At 41.5% G+C, this 17,071-nt stretch overlaps 1 protein-coding gene across 1 annotated transcript in view; it reads right to left on the reverse strand.

Annotated features, from left to right (window-relative positions):
• The window catches only part of T265_07409 (hypothetical protein), a gene marked incomplete at both ends in the record, with an annotated part of 135,057 nt that overhangs the window by 75,699 nt on the left and 42,287 nt on the right, over positions 1 to 17,071 (reverse strand). Inside the window, 2 exons of the mRNA XM_009172919.1 lie at positions 4,969 to 5,273; positions 14,230 to 14,412. Of these exons, the coding sequence (XP_009171183.1) occupies positions 4,969 to 5,273; positions 14,230 to 14,412 (488 nt within the window). The remainder of the gene's footprint in view (positions 1 to 4,968; positions 5,274 to 14,229; positions 14,413 to 17,071) is intronic.

Raw genomic sequence — 17,071 nt, forward strand, 5'->3', positions numbered from 1 at the left:
GTTACCAAAACATTACATTATATATTATTATATCATAATACCATATTATATATATTTTGTTAGTTTGTTATCATATCTATACAAAACATCTAACTTCTCCTTTACATAAATCTCTTCACCAGTACACTTGGTTTCTTGTTTTCAATCAGTCTAATCAATTAACCGTGTCCTTTTGGCTTTCTTAATAAATGGGGTCGACATTTAAATAAGTAGGCTATTTTCTTTACAGAACGTTTGGAACCAGAAAAAGTGAAAATCTAATTATGGATACATAAGCCACCAAGCAATACACGGAGCAAACCAAGCATCTGTTATTTTAGCACAGGCTTTACATTTTATTACAAGTGATCCAAAAAACTTCACGAATGAGAGATCTTCATACTCAAGAAGTCGTTTCTCCGAGAGTGAGAGGACCCAACATCGTCACTTTAATCATCTGATTCCTAGTAATACGTTTACCGTATCGGACCAAAATCTCTATTACTAGCTAACCGTGAGGTCTTCGTGGTTACCAAACTGACCGATACACACCCGCATTTTTCTGACCGTATAAGAAGCGTAAATGACCCTAGAGAACGTTTTTTTGTGCATACAGGCCTATGTGTTTCGTTTAAGACAGTTTGAACCCTTATTATCGACCTCGTCAGACAACAAGCGCCTCCCACAATAGACGAATCGGAAGGAGGTATCAACAGTACATGCTTGCTATTTAAAAAAAATCCAAAGATTTCTGTTTCACTGTCCGTTCAAGAACAGTATCGCACTGCCCTAATGAAGCTGTTTGTCAAGGCTCATTCGCTCTACTGAGTGAACTAATTGTTCAAATTTCTTGCCCCATTACCTCTGCAGTAACAGATGTACAGGTTGTCGGGAGGGTAGCCGGCAGCCAATTCGGAGACGCCCACAAGGAGCTCACAATCTGGTCCGTTTATTGGTAGTCACTTATCTGATCCATTCAGCCACCAAAGTCACCCATTGAAACAATGCGTTGTCGTAATGCCTGATCTTTTCGAAGGACCTCACTATACTTATGACAACTTGATTAGAGATGACTACCCTACTGCAAAACCACACCGGCGGGTGGGTTCTCTTCATGAACTGGGCTTTTATGGTTCAGTTTTGCACCATTTAAGCTTCTCCTTAACCTAATTCAGGAATTTTGTTATAACCAGGTTTCATTACCAATGGAATAACCTCCTAGCGTTATACACACCGACGTACACACCCAAAGTACACGTTATGCGCAGTGGAAGCTTGTTAACTCTTCTTGAACAGGAGGTTTTGTGCCAGTGACAACTCCACGCCTATTCCTACCTTTTCTTGTGTCCTCACCCAAGTAACATACACGTTCCTACACCTTCCAAGCGTCCAATTAATTCCTTGGTGTATTTGCCGGCAACTCTTGAAAACTTACTAATTTGGTGTTGCGGTCGTTCGGTTATGAAGCTGGTACAAGAAGATGGTGATTACATCGGGTTGACAATGCAGTCGAAATAATGTTACTAGTTCTGATGAGACTGTACTAGTTATTTGAACTGCGCTGCTATGCCCGTCTACTAGATGTATATGTATTTTGGCAAATCTGGGATACACTTAACATGGATTCCGTTCTTCAAGACCCAGCTTCTTCATTGTTTTCGTAACTGGTAGTCTCGTACGAGTATTTTATCTCACAACATTTCCAATGGTGTTTCTTGCACCAGCGCAAAAAAGCTCTCCTTCATCTAGACAGTGAAGTTTACGGTAAAACGGATAAGTTCAATTTTTTAACTTTTGAGCTTACCGATATTTAACTGCACAATTTCAGGTATGCTTTTAGAGAACATCTTGAAGCTCGTTGCATTCGTAAGTCCAGTCCAAGGGTATTATTACCGGGAGCATACCAACAACCAAGACTTACACTCCAAACTGGTAACTCCACAATTGAGTGACCAAATCTTCAACGTTCGAGTGGTACTGCTCACGTAGTTTACATTCAGCCGGCCAACGCGATTTCGAGCACAGCAACTACTGTGCACATGAACGGTGGCTATACACAGTAAGAAAGGACTAGTAAATGCATGTTTACATATCACACTGGATATCCTCTATTCACTAGGTAATGATGTTGCACAAACCAACACTTCTGGATGAAATGCATGGTATCGATTCGATATTGATCGGTTGCCTCTTGAAACATACCACTTGCAAAAGAATCTCATGCCCTTTTACAGAGAGTTTTTCTCGCTAATGCCCACAGTAGATGGGTCGTTATGTTACGTGCGAATATGCAGTTTCTCTAAAACAGGCATGAAATATTCAAGAGAACGAAAGACAAGTGAATCCCGTGTTCACTTTTCAGTGAATAGGCATAATCCAAAAGATTCCAAAGTCGAATTTAAAGGTTCCATGTTGATAAAACATTTGCCTTAACAAAACACTGTAACCGGACTCTCGCAGTGCTTAATAACCTACATAGAGTGACAAAAATTGGAACGAAGCTCAACAGGACACACCAATTAATGTCCTTTGAGTGAAAAGATCCTCCGGCACACAGTAAGAAGAATTTTGTCATCCATAGAAACCAGTACAAGCTCTCTAATGACACTCGACACTACTCTAGTGCAGTCACTGCATACTGTCATTGCCTGTTTTGAAATTTGGTTTACTTGGTAACCTGCAAAGTTGGTCTAAACCAGCGATACATAATCCAGCAGTAAATTTATTCTAAAAATCTTCCGAAATGAATCTGCTTATTTGTTGAATTCTCACTCGATCACCTCTGTTTATTAGTTTTATCTGAGTTTTGCTAGACGACATGAGATAACACCATCCTTTAACAGCCGGTGATTAACGATGACCATGTGTGATATTCACGTTTACTAGTGTAAAGTTGGACACTACTGATAAGGCATGCAAGTAGTATGTGGTTTTCTCGCAAAACTGCTTCGGTTCTATCGAAAAGTGAGATTTATTGCGGAATTTGTAGACTTGAATTGTAGAAGCCGTTTACATTTGAGTGATGGTCAATGATTATCTAGGAAAGTTTAGGAAGACGCGTTTGAGAAGAAGGTGGATACTTAGTTTTTATAAATCAAGATGCAGAGCGGAGTCTTGCTTCCCTGTCCAATCGTCTGTAACTGTTCAGTTGGTGTTTCCCAGAGCCTTCTTCGTATCACTACTACGCTTGATTGGACTAGTCACAGAACTTCACAATATATGATGTCTAACCTCAGGATAGGGGAATCTCATCGCGTATTCAAAGAAGTTGTCGAAACTGGTGGGAATAGCTTGTGGAATGCGGACGGTATTATTACAATCTCCCATAGATGTTGAAAAGACGTTTTGGTATCTTCTAAAGCGTTCCGTTGAAGAAATGCTTCACCGAAATTTCAACTGATAATCAACCTAGGCTTTCTATGATAAGTTTGCGTGCGAACGTACGAATTTGGATTAATGCATACCAACATCTCTGTGGCATATCGCTTCCTGAAAACTTGGTCACACATCTGGCTTTCACATTAACAGAGAAAAATTACTTGAAAGCCAAGTGTGTGCGCGCTACAGTAACGCAACTTACTGAAAAGTGTCCGGTTTAATCAACTGTACACAGCAAAAAAGCTTTACGTTTAATGTGGCACACCACTCATAAATTTGTTGAAGACTCTCCGATAGCCAACGGCCTGTTTCATCCTTCTTGGGGACTCATCAGTTAGCCACATTCTCCGCTTTTCCGTCCGTTTTATGTTCTATTTTAACCCAAATTGGACAGACAAGTTTTGGCAGAAACACTCATTTGCACACTAGTTTGGTTCTGATATGAAATTTCAACTGAATCCAGTTGAATCTCTTGTTATGTTATCGGAGGGCAGCCAGAAACCTTACGATTAATGTGGTTCATCTGGACAACAACATTTCGCAATATCTCGAATATCATGCTAAGTGATACACGAGGCGGCCTGGTGCAGTACCTTTAGTTGATAGGGACCATCATGATTCATTTGTTGGGCAAAACCGCCCGTCGAAAATGACCGTGTCTTCAGTGTCGGATTACACCTATACAGATTAGCCCTAATCATGCGATGAAGTTTTTAATGGGCAATCAGAGCTGACATGCGATCAGTACAGAGGGCGTTGTTCGGCTATGAATTAACTTATAACTAGTGGGTTATCCGTCCAAACCGACGATAAGTCTCGTTTCACTTTTCGCCTTGTGCCCAAGCTGAGGAATTTACAGGATCAGACGAGTTGGAAAAACATATACACGATGGGTCCTATTCATTGCTTTGTCCGTGTGACAGACAGGTGTTGTCTGCTCGGTAAGGCGGACCACCGTTTCCCCCATCAAGTCAGCGATCAGTAGTGCATCGGTCAGCGCTAATCAGATGTAAATAGGGACTATCCTTGAATCAATAGGTTCAAAGATTGTTTACGAATTCTTGCTCCAAACCATACATCGCGAGATGTATTGTCAGCACCTATCAAAGGTACATTGTTGTTCTCACCTACCAAATGAAAAAAAAGATTCTATACCGTTGGCGAATTTGAATGGGGACATGAAAGCTGGCCGTCAACACCTAGACTCAATTAATGGTGAAGAACCCAAGGAATCCCATGGATTGAATATTGCCGAACTGAATCGGGAGATGAATAAGGCTTCTGAGATTGGACGCAACCTTACACTGACTAGTTCACAATCTTGAGGCTGTAAGGACATCCTCCAGAAAACAGAAAACGGTAACATTTAATCCCAATAGTTAAATTATGCACTCTTCACTGGTTGATTCAATAACCATCTTAATGAATAAAATAATAACCTCGTGAGATCGCGTCAACTGGGGGGGCTAATTACCTTGATTTGGGATGAGAGTTGGTGAGTTCAAATTCGACTGACGTACATAACAAGCCTTATTGGTCATGTTTTTTACCCGAATTGGGTAAGTAATTAATTTACATGTTGAGGCTTTCACACCACAGTTCTTGACTTACCGGAGCTTTCACCACCATCTCAACGGGATCCCGTTGACGTTTGATGTGTTGCCTCGTAAGTGTTGTGGCGTAGCGGCTTCCACTTGAACCTCGCCAAAGACCGTGTGAACCAGCTCCCTGCACACTCGACCAGCGTGATATGTGTGATATGGGACCTGGTGAGGATATGTGGTGCGACGCGGTGGTTCGGTAGTGTGCGGATGGCTGAGAATAACTATAGTGTCGAAATGAGGACCGCTCATTGGCGCTACGTTCGAACGCGTAGGGGCGACGTGATTCAGAAAGTGTACGACCGCGGAAATTACCTGTTGGTGGAGTGGGTAAGATTCGGATGACTTCTGAGCAAACGAATGTTCTACTGAAAGATCTTGTAACGGATAGCATTTTGGGATCAAGTTAAAGTTTGTCTACTGTAAGTGAATCATACGTTCAAAATTTCCGGAGCCCTGAAACGACCAGGATAACTTCGGCTATACGACATTGTAAACTCTAGTAGGCTGAAACCGACTAAAGCACCTCAGATGAAAGGGTATCGAAAATGATGTTAAGATCGTGGATCTATTGAGCAGACAATATCAAACTAGGTTTAATTGTCAAGGCACAATCATCAATCGGCTTTACCTCTTGACTCCTACCGATATGAGCAGTTTAGTCCTGACTATGTAAGATGTTATTACACTGTCAGTTGTATAGGGTGCACGTTACCCTTTAGCGACTTAGTCAACGAAAGGACAGTTTTCTCAGTGAGCCACTCAGTTAACTGATATCTGTTTCAACCCCTATTATCGTGCCGATGAAACGAATCGCAACCGGTGTATCAAAACAGCGAGGTCAGTGTTAAAACAATGCGTACTATACTATTTTTGAACGGGGGGAGGATAAAAAAATCACTCAAAATGCAAGTGGTTGAATAACTAACAAATCCGGATAACCGGATGTCCTGACTTACACAACTATAAATCTAGCAAGGAAAAGTCTAAAATTCCATTCACCTTAGACCATGTAATACTATTGCATAATACTTCAACTCAAGTGGATGAGGACTTTAGGCTATAACAGTGAATTAGCATATTGGGCAATCTAAGAGACCATTGGCTTTTTAAACATTTGCGTGCTGTGAAGCGGCCTTAAAGTCAACAATGAACTTTCTACGGTTCGCATCATAGTCAGTGATCTATTCTAAAACATTGTGCTTCAGTATATATTGGATATAGGCTTATATAAGGTCGAAAAACATTAACATATATTCTATGTTTATTCGAGAAATGATTACTGGAAAGAGTTACAAGCCGCAGGGGTTGAAACTGGCGGGCATGAGTACAAATAAATGTGGCGAATTACGTTTGAGTGATGCGCACCAAAGTGGACTGGGTAACTCACATTTATGCAGAATATTCGTTTCAAACGAGCTATTCTGAAGTGCACCATGGAACGATATTCTAACTTCGACGAATTGACTGTACATTGCACTATTCCTGTTCACCGCATATTTCCGCTGTGGTCTCGAAAAAACCAATGCACTCAACACAAGTAATGATGAGCGTATTCATCAGTCTTCCCAGCTTTGTTTGACACAGATCAGTCGTTGTGTGGGAATCTACTTATTCGAGTTCCTCCAAATAAACTCACTTTTGCACTTTTAACCAGCGGCTTAGACATAACCAGTAATGTGACCGAGAATAATCACGTGTCAGAGTTGGTTTTAAGACACGCGTCTAGAGGGAATCGAAATGATATTCCTTACCCCAACGACATAAATTACTATTCACTAAAGTATAACTCAGCACACACTCGTATATAATCAAGTGACAAACTGGACACACCACTTACGTAGTTTTGAATACACAAATTTCATAAACTACTTACAACTCAGTACAAGCGGAGCACAAAATATTCTCATTACGCTTCATACATCCGTGCAGCCATCTGAATAACCATCCTCTAGAGGCACCTCAAGCGGTTGACACAACTAGGGCGGTTATCGAGAATTCGACCCAGGCTTTGGGTTGGCCAATCACAATGTCCTAAAGCAAACGTATTCATTTGTACAAGATGTAGAGTGCTGACCAGGTCTTATAAGAACCAAGACAGAACTTATTGTTTTGCTGCTTCATTGTGGCTCAACCAGAATAATCTATTTCGAGTTTACAAGAAACTTGATCCCGCTGCTTTTTTCACTTACCAATAGAAGGACAGTCAGATATCTCTAGCGGTAGGGAAGTTGGGGATGCCCGTGATGCTTCTCAGTCCCAAGTGGGATATCTTGTCAGAGCTATTTGATAAACCCGACTTCTAAGGGGTACATACCACGAGGGTCTCAAGAATTAGGCATGATAAAAATGCTGTACACTCCTGACACGGGTATTACCATCATTATCATCACCCCTGTTAAGCAGTTATATGCTGTGCAGTGTTCTGGGTGACACTTTCGTTTCCCGGTGACCTCGGAAATAGGAGTGGATTCTAGGCAGTAAAGGTGGTTGCCATTATCATTGCTCGGTGAAGCCACGAATATATTGGAATTTGTTTCTGAAGGGTTCTCAGTAGCTTGGATGTCTTGGTAGTATTAAACTCGTCACCGGGCTGTGTTTGCCAACGCATCTAACATCCAGCCCGTGCGACTCCGTGTTCCCACTCAGAGAGACACAGCAGATGATATTGCTCGCAATGGATTTCATAACTCAATGCACTACCATTACTTGAGCCCCCTGACTCATCTGTACTCTCCAGAGAGAGCCGCTGGATGAAGTCGATCCACTGGGACAAGAATCACGTGACCAACCAATGGTCATTCCCTTAAAATTAGTCAGTGTCCTTTAATATTACCGGTCCGATAGTTCCACGAAAATTAAATAATGCCCTGGTGAACGTTTCAAGACCCCGGAAAAAAACAGCAAAACAGAGGAAAAAGCAGTATCGTAAACTCAATCTTTGTCAGACAAGCTGATGGCTCTTTTATGCTGCAGAGATGTAGACGTGGCCATTTCTGCTGAAGTATCGCCTTCGGTTAGACTGTCAAGACAACCAGCCAGGCAAGTGACTTTTTTGTGCTAACTTGATCGTCTTATCTTCATTCACACTTTTTACATTCTTTCAACCTGCAGCCGTAATTCACAAACTTATTTAAATGACCCCTTTTAGTTTACAATCGATTCAGGCGGAGTCATACCTAGCTTTGATCACTGCATACTTGGTGTCCTATGTAAAAAGCGGGTGGAAAATTTCCCTGAAGAAAAAGTCGGGGGGAATGAAACTGTGCTACTTGTTCACGACAATACTGACAAATAAGTTGAAGAAAAAAGGTAACAGCGGACAACCTTGAATGATGAAGTTTGATGCAGCTAATTCACACGTAAATTTATCAAGAACGAAATGTTGACCTTTCATCAATGTATGAGATGAGAGCCTCGTGGTTGGTTTTGGCTATGGTCATTTTCACCAAAAACTTATGGATCGACAGCTAGTATCGCCATCTGACTAGGTGAGTTAAATGAATTCAGTACTTTGGATTACTATCGGAAGCGTCTTACACTTTCGTTGCCTATTTGGGGTGTCAGTCACCACAGCAAAACACAAGTCACATCTCACATAAAAAGTCCTCCTATGCTCAGTTCTTGTAAATAGAAAAAAATTATGAAAAAACTGTGTCACTGCAGCGTTTTTCGGTGTTGGCTTCGGGAATCACGAAGTTCATCATTTGAAGTCGATAGATCTTTCCGACTAAAAAAATCAACCAAGCCATTCCAGTTAGGGTATTCAGGTAATTTTGAAACGACAGTAAGCAATCGTCTAATGCTATATGGTAGCATTATTAAACCAGAGTGTGCGAATAACGAGGCGACCCAACAGGGAATACTTCATCTTTGTCTTGTGTGGAACTTCTGCCTCTTCCGCTCACCCGAATAACATGTTCCGGTGACACTGCTAAAGGGAATTCTTACAATCAGGTGTCTCTTGACTCTCCCATTATTCCAAGTCGAGTCATTAGTACTGTGCCGTTCGGAGGTGTACCGATTAATCCTGATTCCTCTACCAGTCGCATTCCAGTAGGGGAATCTTTTCCCAGCTACACATGAAAACGGACGGGTTAGTTTATCAAGCAGGTTCACCATTGCGCAAGTCAAGGAGGTCTAATTACATACTCAACTCTGGTTATAGTTGCTGTTTGGCAGACTACTTGATCTCTGCAGGCCACTCTGTTGTTAACGTAATGCTGAGGGTTACACTGGAGATGAGACTACTGCCCTGGTCCTTTGCAGTAATATGCCCAATCGGACACGGTTATCTCTTTGACTGTTAATTTGTTCAGCGTACAAGATGCGTTAGTAGTGGACTCTGGTTTACACAACATAGCTAGATTTCGTAGAATAGCAAAAATGTGTGGTGCAAGCTCAGGGATTTATAATAGGCCAACTTTGTGAATGGCTTCTCCATGTAGGCATAGCAAATTCGACCTACATATTAATCATCTGCCAGCCGTCTGCATCAAGCAAAGCAATTCCTTTCGTAGATTAGTGGGAATTCACCCGTTGCATTTTATATTCGTGAGTGACACAGGAAGATGACCTTAGATATAAAGTTTCTGTGCCAGGAGATCAATCATTTACTGTTAGGTTACTGATAATTAGGTCAGCCATTGGTGATAGAGAGCTTGCGTTTTGTTTTCCAGTGTTCCACAAAACCTTCAAAAGTAGCTAGTGGGAAAAAATAATCTAGACAGCCGCGGTTCACTTTGTGACAGCACAGCGAATTCGCAATAGGATGAACTTGACAATTCCACCTTGGTTGAGGCTACCTCGACCTGTGTCTTAAGAAATAGGTTAGCTGGAAATACACTGGTGTGTCCTGGTTTTTAGCAGGAGATTATTTCACAAATCTCCGCCTAACTGCTAATTTCCAATTATTAAGTTATGAGTCTACATGTCGGTATATGCAGCATATCAATGAACCGTACAGTGTCGCAATTTCACATCATTTCCATTTTTGAAAAGCAAGCTAAGCTAATCCTGTCTAAGTTTGATATGGATTCGTGTTCTGTATACTTTCTTCTGTGATCTGACTACATTCGATCACAACACTCTTAGTGGTGATATAACCCATTCGGTATCATTCCCCTTTTACCTTTTCACTGTTTCACGGACTGATATGCGGTCACCTTCTGCATCAAGTCAATGTTGCTTCACGGTGCCAACCTGATAACTTTGGAACTTCCAGGATGACATAGTGCTGAGCTAAAATATGAAGATGGCCGATAGAATAATCCGCATGTCCGGTCTTCGCAAGCTCTACTCCAGAACACAGTTTTGTTTCCAAACCTCCTCTAAGAAACCCAAATCAATAACGGTTCACACGAAATCGTCATTCAAGTAGCCGCCCAACATGTGACCACGTGATGTGGATCACGTGGTCCTGGATGACATTCAGAACACGATTCCTCTTCTTATTCACTCAGTGGATCTGGTGTGGGCGATACTTTGCTGCAGATTTATGGTTCGCAGATGTGTAGCCTATAGAACGGTGTACACTATAACCTACAAATTGCGAATGATGAGTGATGTCAACGCTCCACTGATTTTGACCGCTCACATGCTATCAACAAAAATCGAAGCACTCTGTTGATCGTGTGATTTGTGGCACATCTATCAAAAACAATCTGTTCATCTTCTAGACCTGCGTCAACGTCGCCACTGCTGCGATACGCAACGCACTGTCATTGTACGGTCTTCCCACAACGCCGTAAATACAGATGCCTGACAGCTTACTGGTTTAGTTGAACGATTGGTATTCAGTACCTACGTCGGCACCGATGTAAATCTAAATGCACAACAAAACACGTCAAAGGGTGAGAGGAAGAATGGAACCTAGTGCCACATGCTTTACTGGTCTTTCCTCTAGGCTGCCCATCTACAGTATTGGCGTCGTCATTCTAATAGTGTATCATATCAATATAGTCGGTTCACTTTATTATGCAATACAGCTTCTGTTTGACCCATAAAAGTGCTTGGTTAACAATCAAATAAACACCGTTAGGTTAAGATGCTTTGAATGTACCCCCCCGCAAACAACTTTTGCGGAAGGGCTCTGGCAAAACGTACTAAGACACTTATAAAAATTAAACATTACGCATTACGGGGTTGGTAAAAGTGCTTGGTTAACATTCAAATAAACACCGTTAGGTTAAGATGGTTTGAGTGTACCCCCCCGCAAGCAACTTTTGCGGAAGGGCTCTGGCAAAAATTAAACATTACGCATTACGGGGTTGTGGAAATCTTGCAGATTTGTTTCCTAACGCAGCTGAAAACCTCGTCGAAGAACATGTACAGTGAGGGAAAATTATGATATGTGGACTGTACAAAAAACTGCATTTAGATCTGGAGAATGCTTGAATCCAACAAGCGTAATTTTGTTATCGGCTGCTTGAGTAATTCAGCGTACTTTCATCGCTGTAAGCTGAGAATGTCGGAAAACCTTTTGAATAAAAGTCCACCGCCATCAAGTTAGCATGTCTTGTCATGGTGCAAAAATTGAAGTTTTCTGGTACAGAAAAACATTTGGCGCTTGAAACTAGGAATTTAGATTGACGTGTAATCCACGCCTATCGGATAAACACATCTAAATTTGAAAAGCAACTCTAAAAGTGGATAAGAGCACAGCCTGGAATTATTCGACACCTAGGTCAGATCCAATGCTAATTATCCGTTTGTCGCCAATCGACATGTTGAAGTTCTCTGCTACTAAGTCTGGTAAATTGGACTACCATACAATTTTCGAGGAATACTCCTCTGATATTTTCAAACAACATGGTTGTCTACCAAGTACCTCACTCTGTAAAATCCCTTGACAACTTCCAGCAAGAAGAATTCAAATAGCTTTGCATTCCAATGGCACTGTTGTGTATCGAGCTGAAACGCTGAAGCCTGACCTCCAGTCAAGCTTTCTCATTTCGCCTGGTACGCATTTTCGGTCGAGTTATATGACTATCCCTGTCTTCCGGCTTAAAGAGACCTTGAAATATACTTTAAAAACGATTAATTCCAGCATAAGACAAACTTTCAAACGCTACCTGAGTTGCTGATGGTGTTTTGATATTCAGCGATCTTTAGGCTGATCAGTGACGTCAGTTGCCCTGTCTGCTCTCAAGCAAGCAAAATTGATACGGCCGAATTGGCTCTGTTATGGAACTGCGGTGAAGATCAGCAAGAGGCATTGAACAGACTAAAGCAATGCACTAATGAAGCACCTCGTTTTGCTCACAATCATCCACATAAGCAACTATTCTGAAGCACCTCTTTTCGCTCACAATCATCCACATAAGCAACTATTCACTTGAAGCTGCAGTAGCTGATTCGGTTTGTTGGAAGCGACACTTCCAATGGGTATGTCAATTGCCTGAAGGAAATGCTATCTATTGAAACAGAATAAAACTTCATGCAACCAGAAAAGGAAATGTTGATGGTACAGTTTCCGTCTAAACTTTCCGGCCCTAAAGGTTTAGCGATTGTGAACCATATTTGCCATCCGAAGGCATTTTAGCAATGCATAATCGCACACAAACGTAGGACTACGAACTTTTGTCATCAGGGAAGCCGAGTATATATTGCGTATTCGTTTTCCAGTGCCTACGACCCACACGATTTCAGTAATCAGAAGTGACAAATCGTTTGTGGCGTGGATAACTTTTTCAAAACTATTCTCAATAACCATCAAACTCCTCAGAATATGCTTCGCCTAGTGTCCTAAATAATTTTAATTACCACTTTTTCACACAGAGGTAATCCCCACTAGGTGACAGAAATTGAAACTGGTGTAACGTTGATACTACTGACGGGAAGGAACGCGAGTAGTATGTTTTGTTCGTGGAATTTCGCTTTGCATCTCTTGAAAAGGGGAGATCAGTTGCGGAATTTGTGTAGTCGCATCTTAACATTTGATGACAGATGATGAATTATTGGAGTCAATGACAGTCCAGGAAAGTTCAAGAAGACGCATTCAGGAGAAGATGGATGTCCGGTTTTTGTAAATAAGATGCAAATGAAATTTTTGCTCTGCCGTCCAGTGGTCTGTAACCGGTCGGCTGCCATTTTCTAACGAATAACTCAACAGCGAAGGCCTTCTTCCTTTCACTAGGTAATTTCTCCCCTCTCCCTCATTTTAGGTGTTTCACGATGTGTGATACCAAACCTGAGCATAGTTTCAGTCTGATGCCAGATACATTCATGCTGCAGTCATTACTCGCAAAAAGGAATAATAGAGTTCCTTTATGTAAGTCATGTAGCCGAAATTTTCTATCTGTTCAGCATCCGTGTGGCTACACATTTATAGCTATACATGCACTTATGTATTTCGCAAGACACTCAAAGATTTAGGATATCGCTTAACGCCAACTCCATCGTTTTAATTCCAAATGAATATGGATGCATTTCTTGATTTAATTTAATTGATTTAGTCAGCTTGTTCACATTGGCCATTTTAAACGCTCGCTTCCACAGACGTTGCCAGATGTCTCCAGGTGCTGCCAGATGTGTCGTCAAAGAATCTGGTGGTAATTATCAGGTACCAGTACCCAGAACAGAAAAATTAATGGGAGGGCGTGTTCTCTCATCTCTTTATTCGGCAGTTATCCTTGAAAAGGTTATTTAAAAAGCGGCGAATAAATAAGTTATCAGTGGTAACAGAGGAGAGCATTCATGTTCCTGATCAAAAGTGTTCCCGTTTTAACGAGTTTATTCTGTTCCAGCAGGTTCTAAGCATCCGTGACGCTTCCTGATTAGGAAGTCCTGACAGGTGGCTAGTTCGATCAGCACAACAGGGACAGTCGCTGAGTCGTCGTTCGAAGTAACAGGTAAACCAAGAACACCACCCAGGCTTGAACACAATCACATGATCAGGTATGTTAATTCAGGTGCCTTTCTTCCGCCCTCGTAGAGCAGTGGTGACATGCTCACCCTACATGCCGGATGATGGACGTCTCGACCCAGGTAAGGGAAAGGAAATGCTGATGAGCTTTGATAAGCATGAAACTCGATTCCAGTGTTTCAACCCCTATTTGAAGTGGACTTATTTGAATAATTGTGCTGATACTGAAAGGGGATTGTTTAGGCGACGGTGGTCTGAACGTATATCCTACAAATTCCACAAACACCGAAAATTACGTTTGCTTATAAGACTGCTGATAAAAATTTATCAGAGGATGAAAACTTGGTGTTACTGTAGTTCACTAATATCGATCACTACTCAGCTATTTTTATTTGAGTTACTTACTTTCCGAATGTGTCTCCCAGATTCCGCCCTCCGACTGTCTCCGAAAGAGTCTATTTCGAGCCCCTGTGTCACCCAGGTAATATCGTGACCCAGGAATAAGTTGACCACTTCGACTTATGTTCCCCAAGCGGGTGGAATGCTTCTGATCCATTGGCCCATGCACGCTCCCACCACTGTCCAGATCTGTCGGTCAGTGTGAGAAAAGAATAGTGTAAAATGAGCGAGCGGGTGAATCTAGTCCAGCTGGCACCCATTGAAAAAGGAAAGCATATAATTCAGTATTTGGTATCTAAATCAGTTTACAACGTAACTAGTGCGCATCATATAGTCAAAAAACGTTCTGCGAGTGCACTAAAACTGGCATGATATAACATAGTGTGGGAGAAAAATCAAAACTAAGAAACACAGCTGCACACTTGGCGAAATACACTCGTTTGCAAACAGAGTTGGCTTTTTGAGAGAAAAACCTGGAGCCCAGCTGAATCTCTCGTTTATGAGGGAAATTCAGGGACTGAGCCTACCTTATGAGCCATAAGAATGACGAAACCGACTGTGGGCTGTCGAAGAACGTTCAGCAACCTTACGAGTATTGTATTAAGTTTATACAGTTACACACATGGTTTTCGTCATAAACGCTTGAGTAAGTTTATCCTGAACCTCACTCTGTGAATTTCATACCGGATGATTAGTCTATGTCTGCTTTTGTGTGTTCCACGGTAACCTAGTGAACACACCTAATATGCAGATTGAAACCATGAAAAATCACCTGTGATTTGCGTTCACGCAGTTATATGCGACTGCATTGTTTCGTACTATTAGTAGGGTCAACAATAATTGATTCCTTCATTAGGTGACTCGATTGTGATATGATAGTGCGTCCACCGCACGCATCTCTCATATGGAACAAAGAGGTTTTCTTGAATATGATCATTTTTCGGTCACTATTACTGAAACAATAAAAGTAGTTGGCACAGTTTCATTAAATTACAATCCACTATAGATAACACGGTAATAATGGTTGGGCAAAAGGACTTCGGATTGATGAACGGATTCACCGCTGTAAAACCTCTGGGTTAGGAAGGCCATTACAAAGCAGCAGCGGGCAACGTCCGCTACAGGACAAAGTCATGAAATTCGTAGCCGATACGGTGTGAAAGTTCCATTTTGGCAAAGTAAACATGGCTGTTAATCAGCCTATCTTGATTGAAGTGATCGCACTGTGACCTCTGTCATCTTTTTTTTCTAAAAATGTTTTATGTATCAAACAATTAGTGTCCATCGCTGAGCCGACTGGGACTTGCTGTCGGTTTGGGCCACAAACGTGTCCGGTCCTGATGCGGAAAAATGTGCAAATGCGTAGAGTATTTTACCCAAAATTTGAGTTGAAGTTTCGTAAACAATAGTCAGTGTGATGATGCACTTGGATTTTACCGAGCACCACTACTAAGCAAGAAGGCATTAAATGTTCGAACTCGAAAGTTAGGAGGCCACGTGCTGTATGGGGAAGCACGATGCCAGAATAACCTTAAAAGTTTCATCCGGCGCTTTTTGAGTACCTTGCTCTGGCGTCTATCGTGCTGTACATCATAATTCATGAAAGAAAACGGAAAATTTCAAAGCTATACTAAGAAAAGTGGAGATTATTCTAGACTGACGTCCCCGGGGGAAATTTCCAAATCGATTTTTTGGATTTTTCAGACTGATACATGAGTTCGAAACATCCAGGCAGAAGTTTGTTCCACTGTTGGGGGCATGCTACCAGGCAGAACAAGCTTTGATACCTCTAAAAGGTAAATTATTTGGGGAAATAGATTTCAGTTTTTCTTGAATAAGCTCAGTATTCGGAAAAGATATTGTGTTCATAAGTAACCCGTTTTTTATTCAACAGTAGTCACCACAACTAGTTGTGAATTAGGTTACACGCCTGAAAGTTTTTCACGCACTCTTTAAGAGAAGGGACCAATGTAAACGTGAGATGTAGCTAGATTCATTCAAGTCCCCCATCAAAACCACTTTCGTTTAAAATGCGAGTATTTGTGGATATCAATCTCAACTGGTTCAAGCAGAACATGGGGTTAACAGAAAATTGGGGACTGTGCTCAGCTGATGAGCCTCAAAGAGGGCAAAACTATTCGTAAGCTGTCGTTGAGTTTCCAGCTACCTAGTGAGCAATGTGTTACGTCCACAAAACAACGTATTTGGATGTCTCAAGTATTGTACTAATCTAAACATGAGCTATTCCGGTGCAGCACACCCAAGGAAGCGAAGCACCATAAACGAGAGATTCAGATGTATCCAATTGAGTCGTCTGTCAAAACCAAATCCATATGAATATGAAACTATTTGTTAATACGAGATAGTTATCTATGTCTGACAAGCTTCATGCAGTCAAAATCCTCAAGATCTTCCTAAATCCGCCTGGATTGTAACTGCACAACTTTTGGCATATTTGTTCGATAGTTTGTAAGTCATAAATACTTTGTTTGTGGTCGGTTTCCTGAATGAGGAAAACATTGGTGCAGAGCGAGTTTTTCATATGATTGTGCGATGGAAGGATGAGAGAAATAGTTTGCCGGTTTGCTTGTTTGGATCAATAATCTGGTACTGTATGTGTTTGTTTGGACCGGATTGTTTTTCCCCGTCTTATTTACACACGTAGGGACAGATGCAGTCGCATATTTTTGAATCCGAAGGTGAATCGATCGAATGTGGGCGAGAGATAGATGGAAATGAACTATAAATGGGATTTGGCTCAAGCCACCTATTTACACATTTCAGCCAGGGATACGCTAATAAAAAAAGTGGAACTGTGACTGAGAACAGTGGTTCCTATATATATATA

This window comes from Opisthorchis viverrini (assembly GCF_000715545.1).
Source record: "Opisthorchis viverrini unplaced genomic scaffold opera_v5_170, whole genome shotgun sequence".
Classification (NCBI taxonomy): domain Eukaryota; kingdom Metazoa; phylum Platyhelminthes; class Trematoda; order Opisthorchiida; family Opisthorchiidae; genus Opisthorchis; species Opisthorchis viverrini.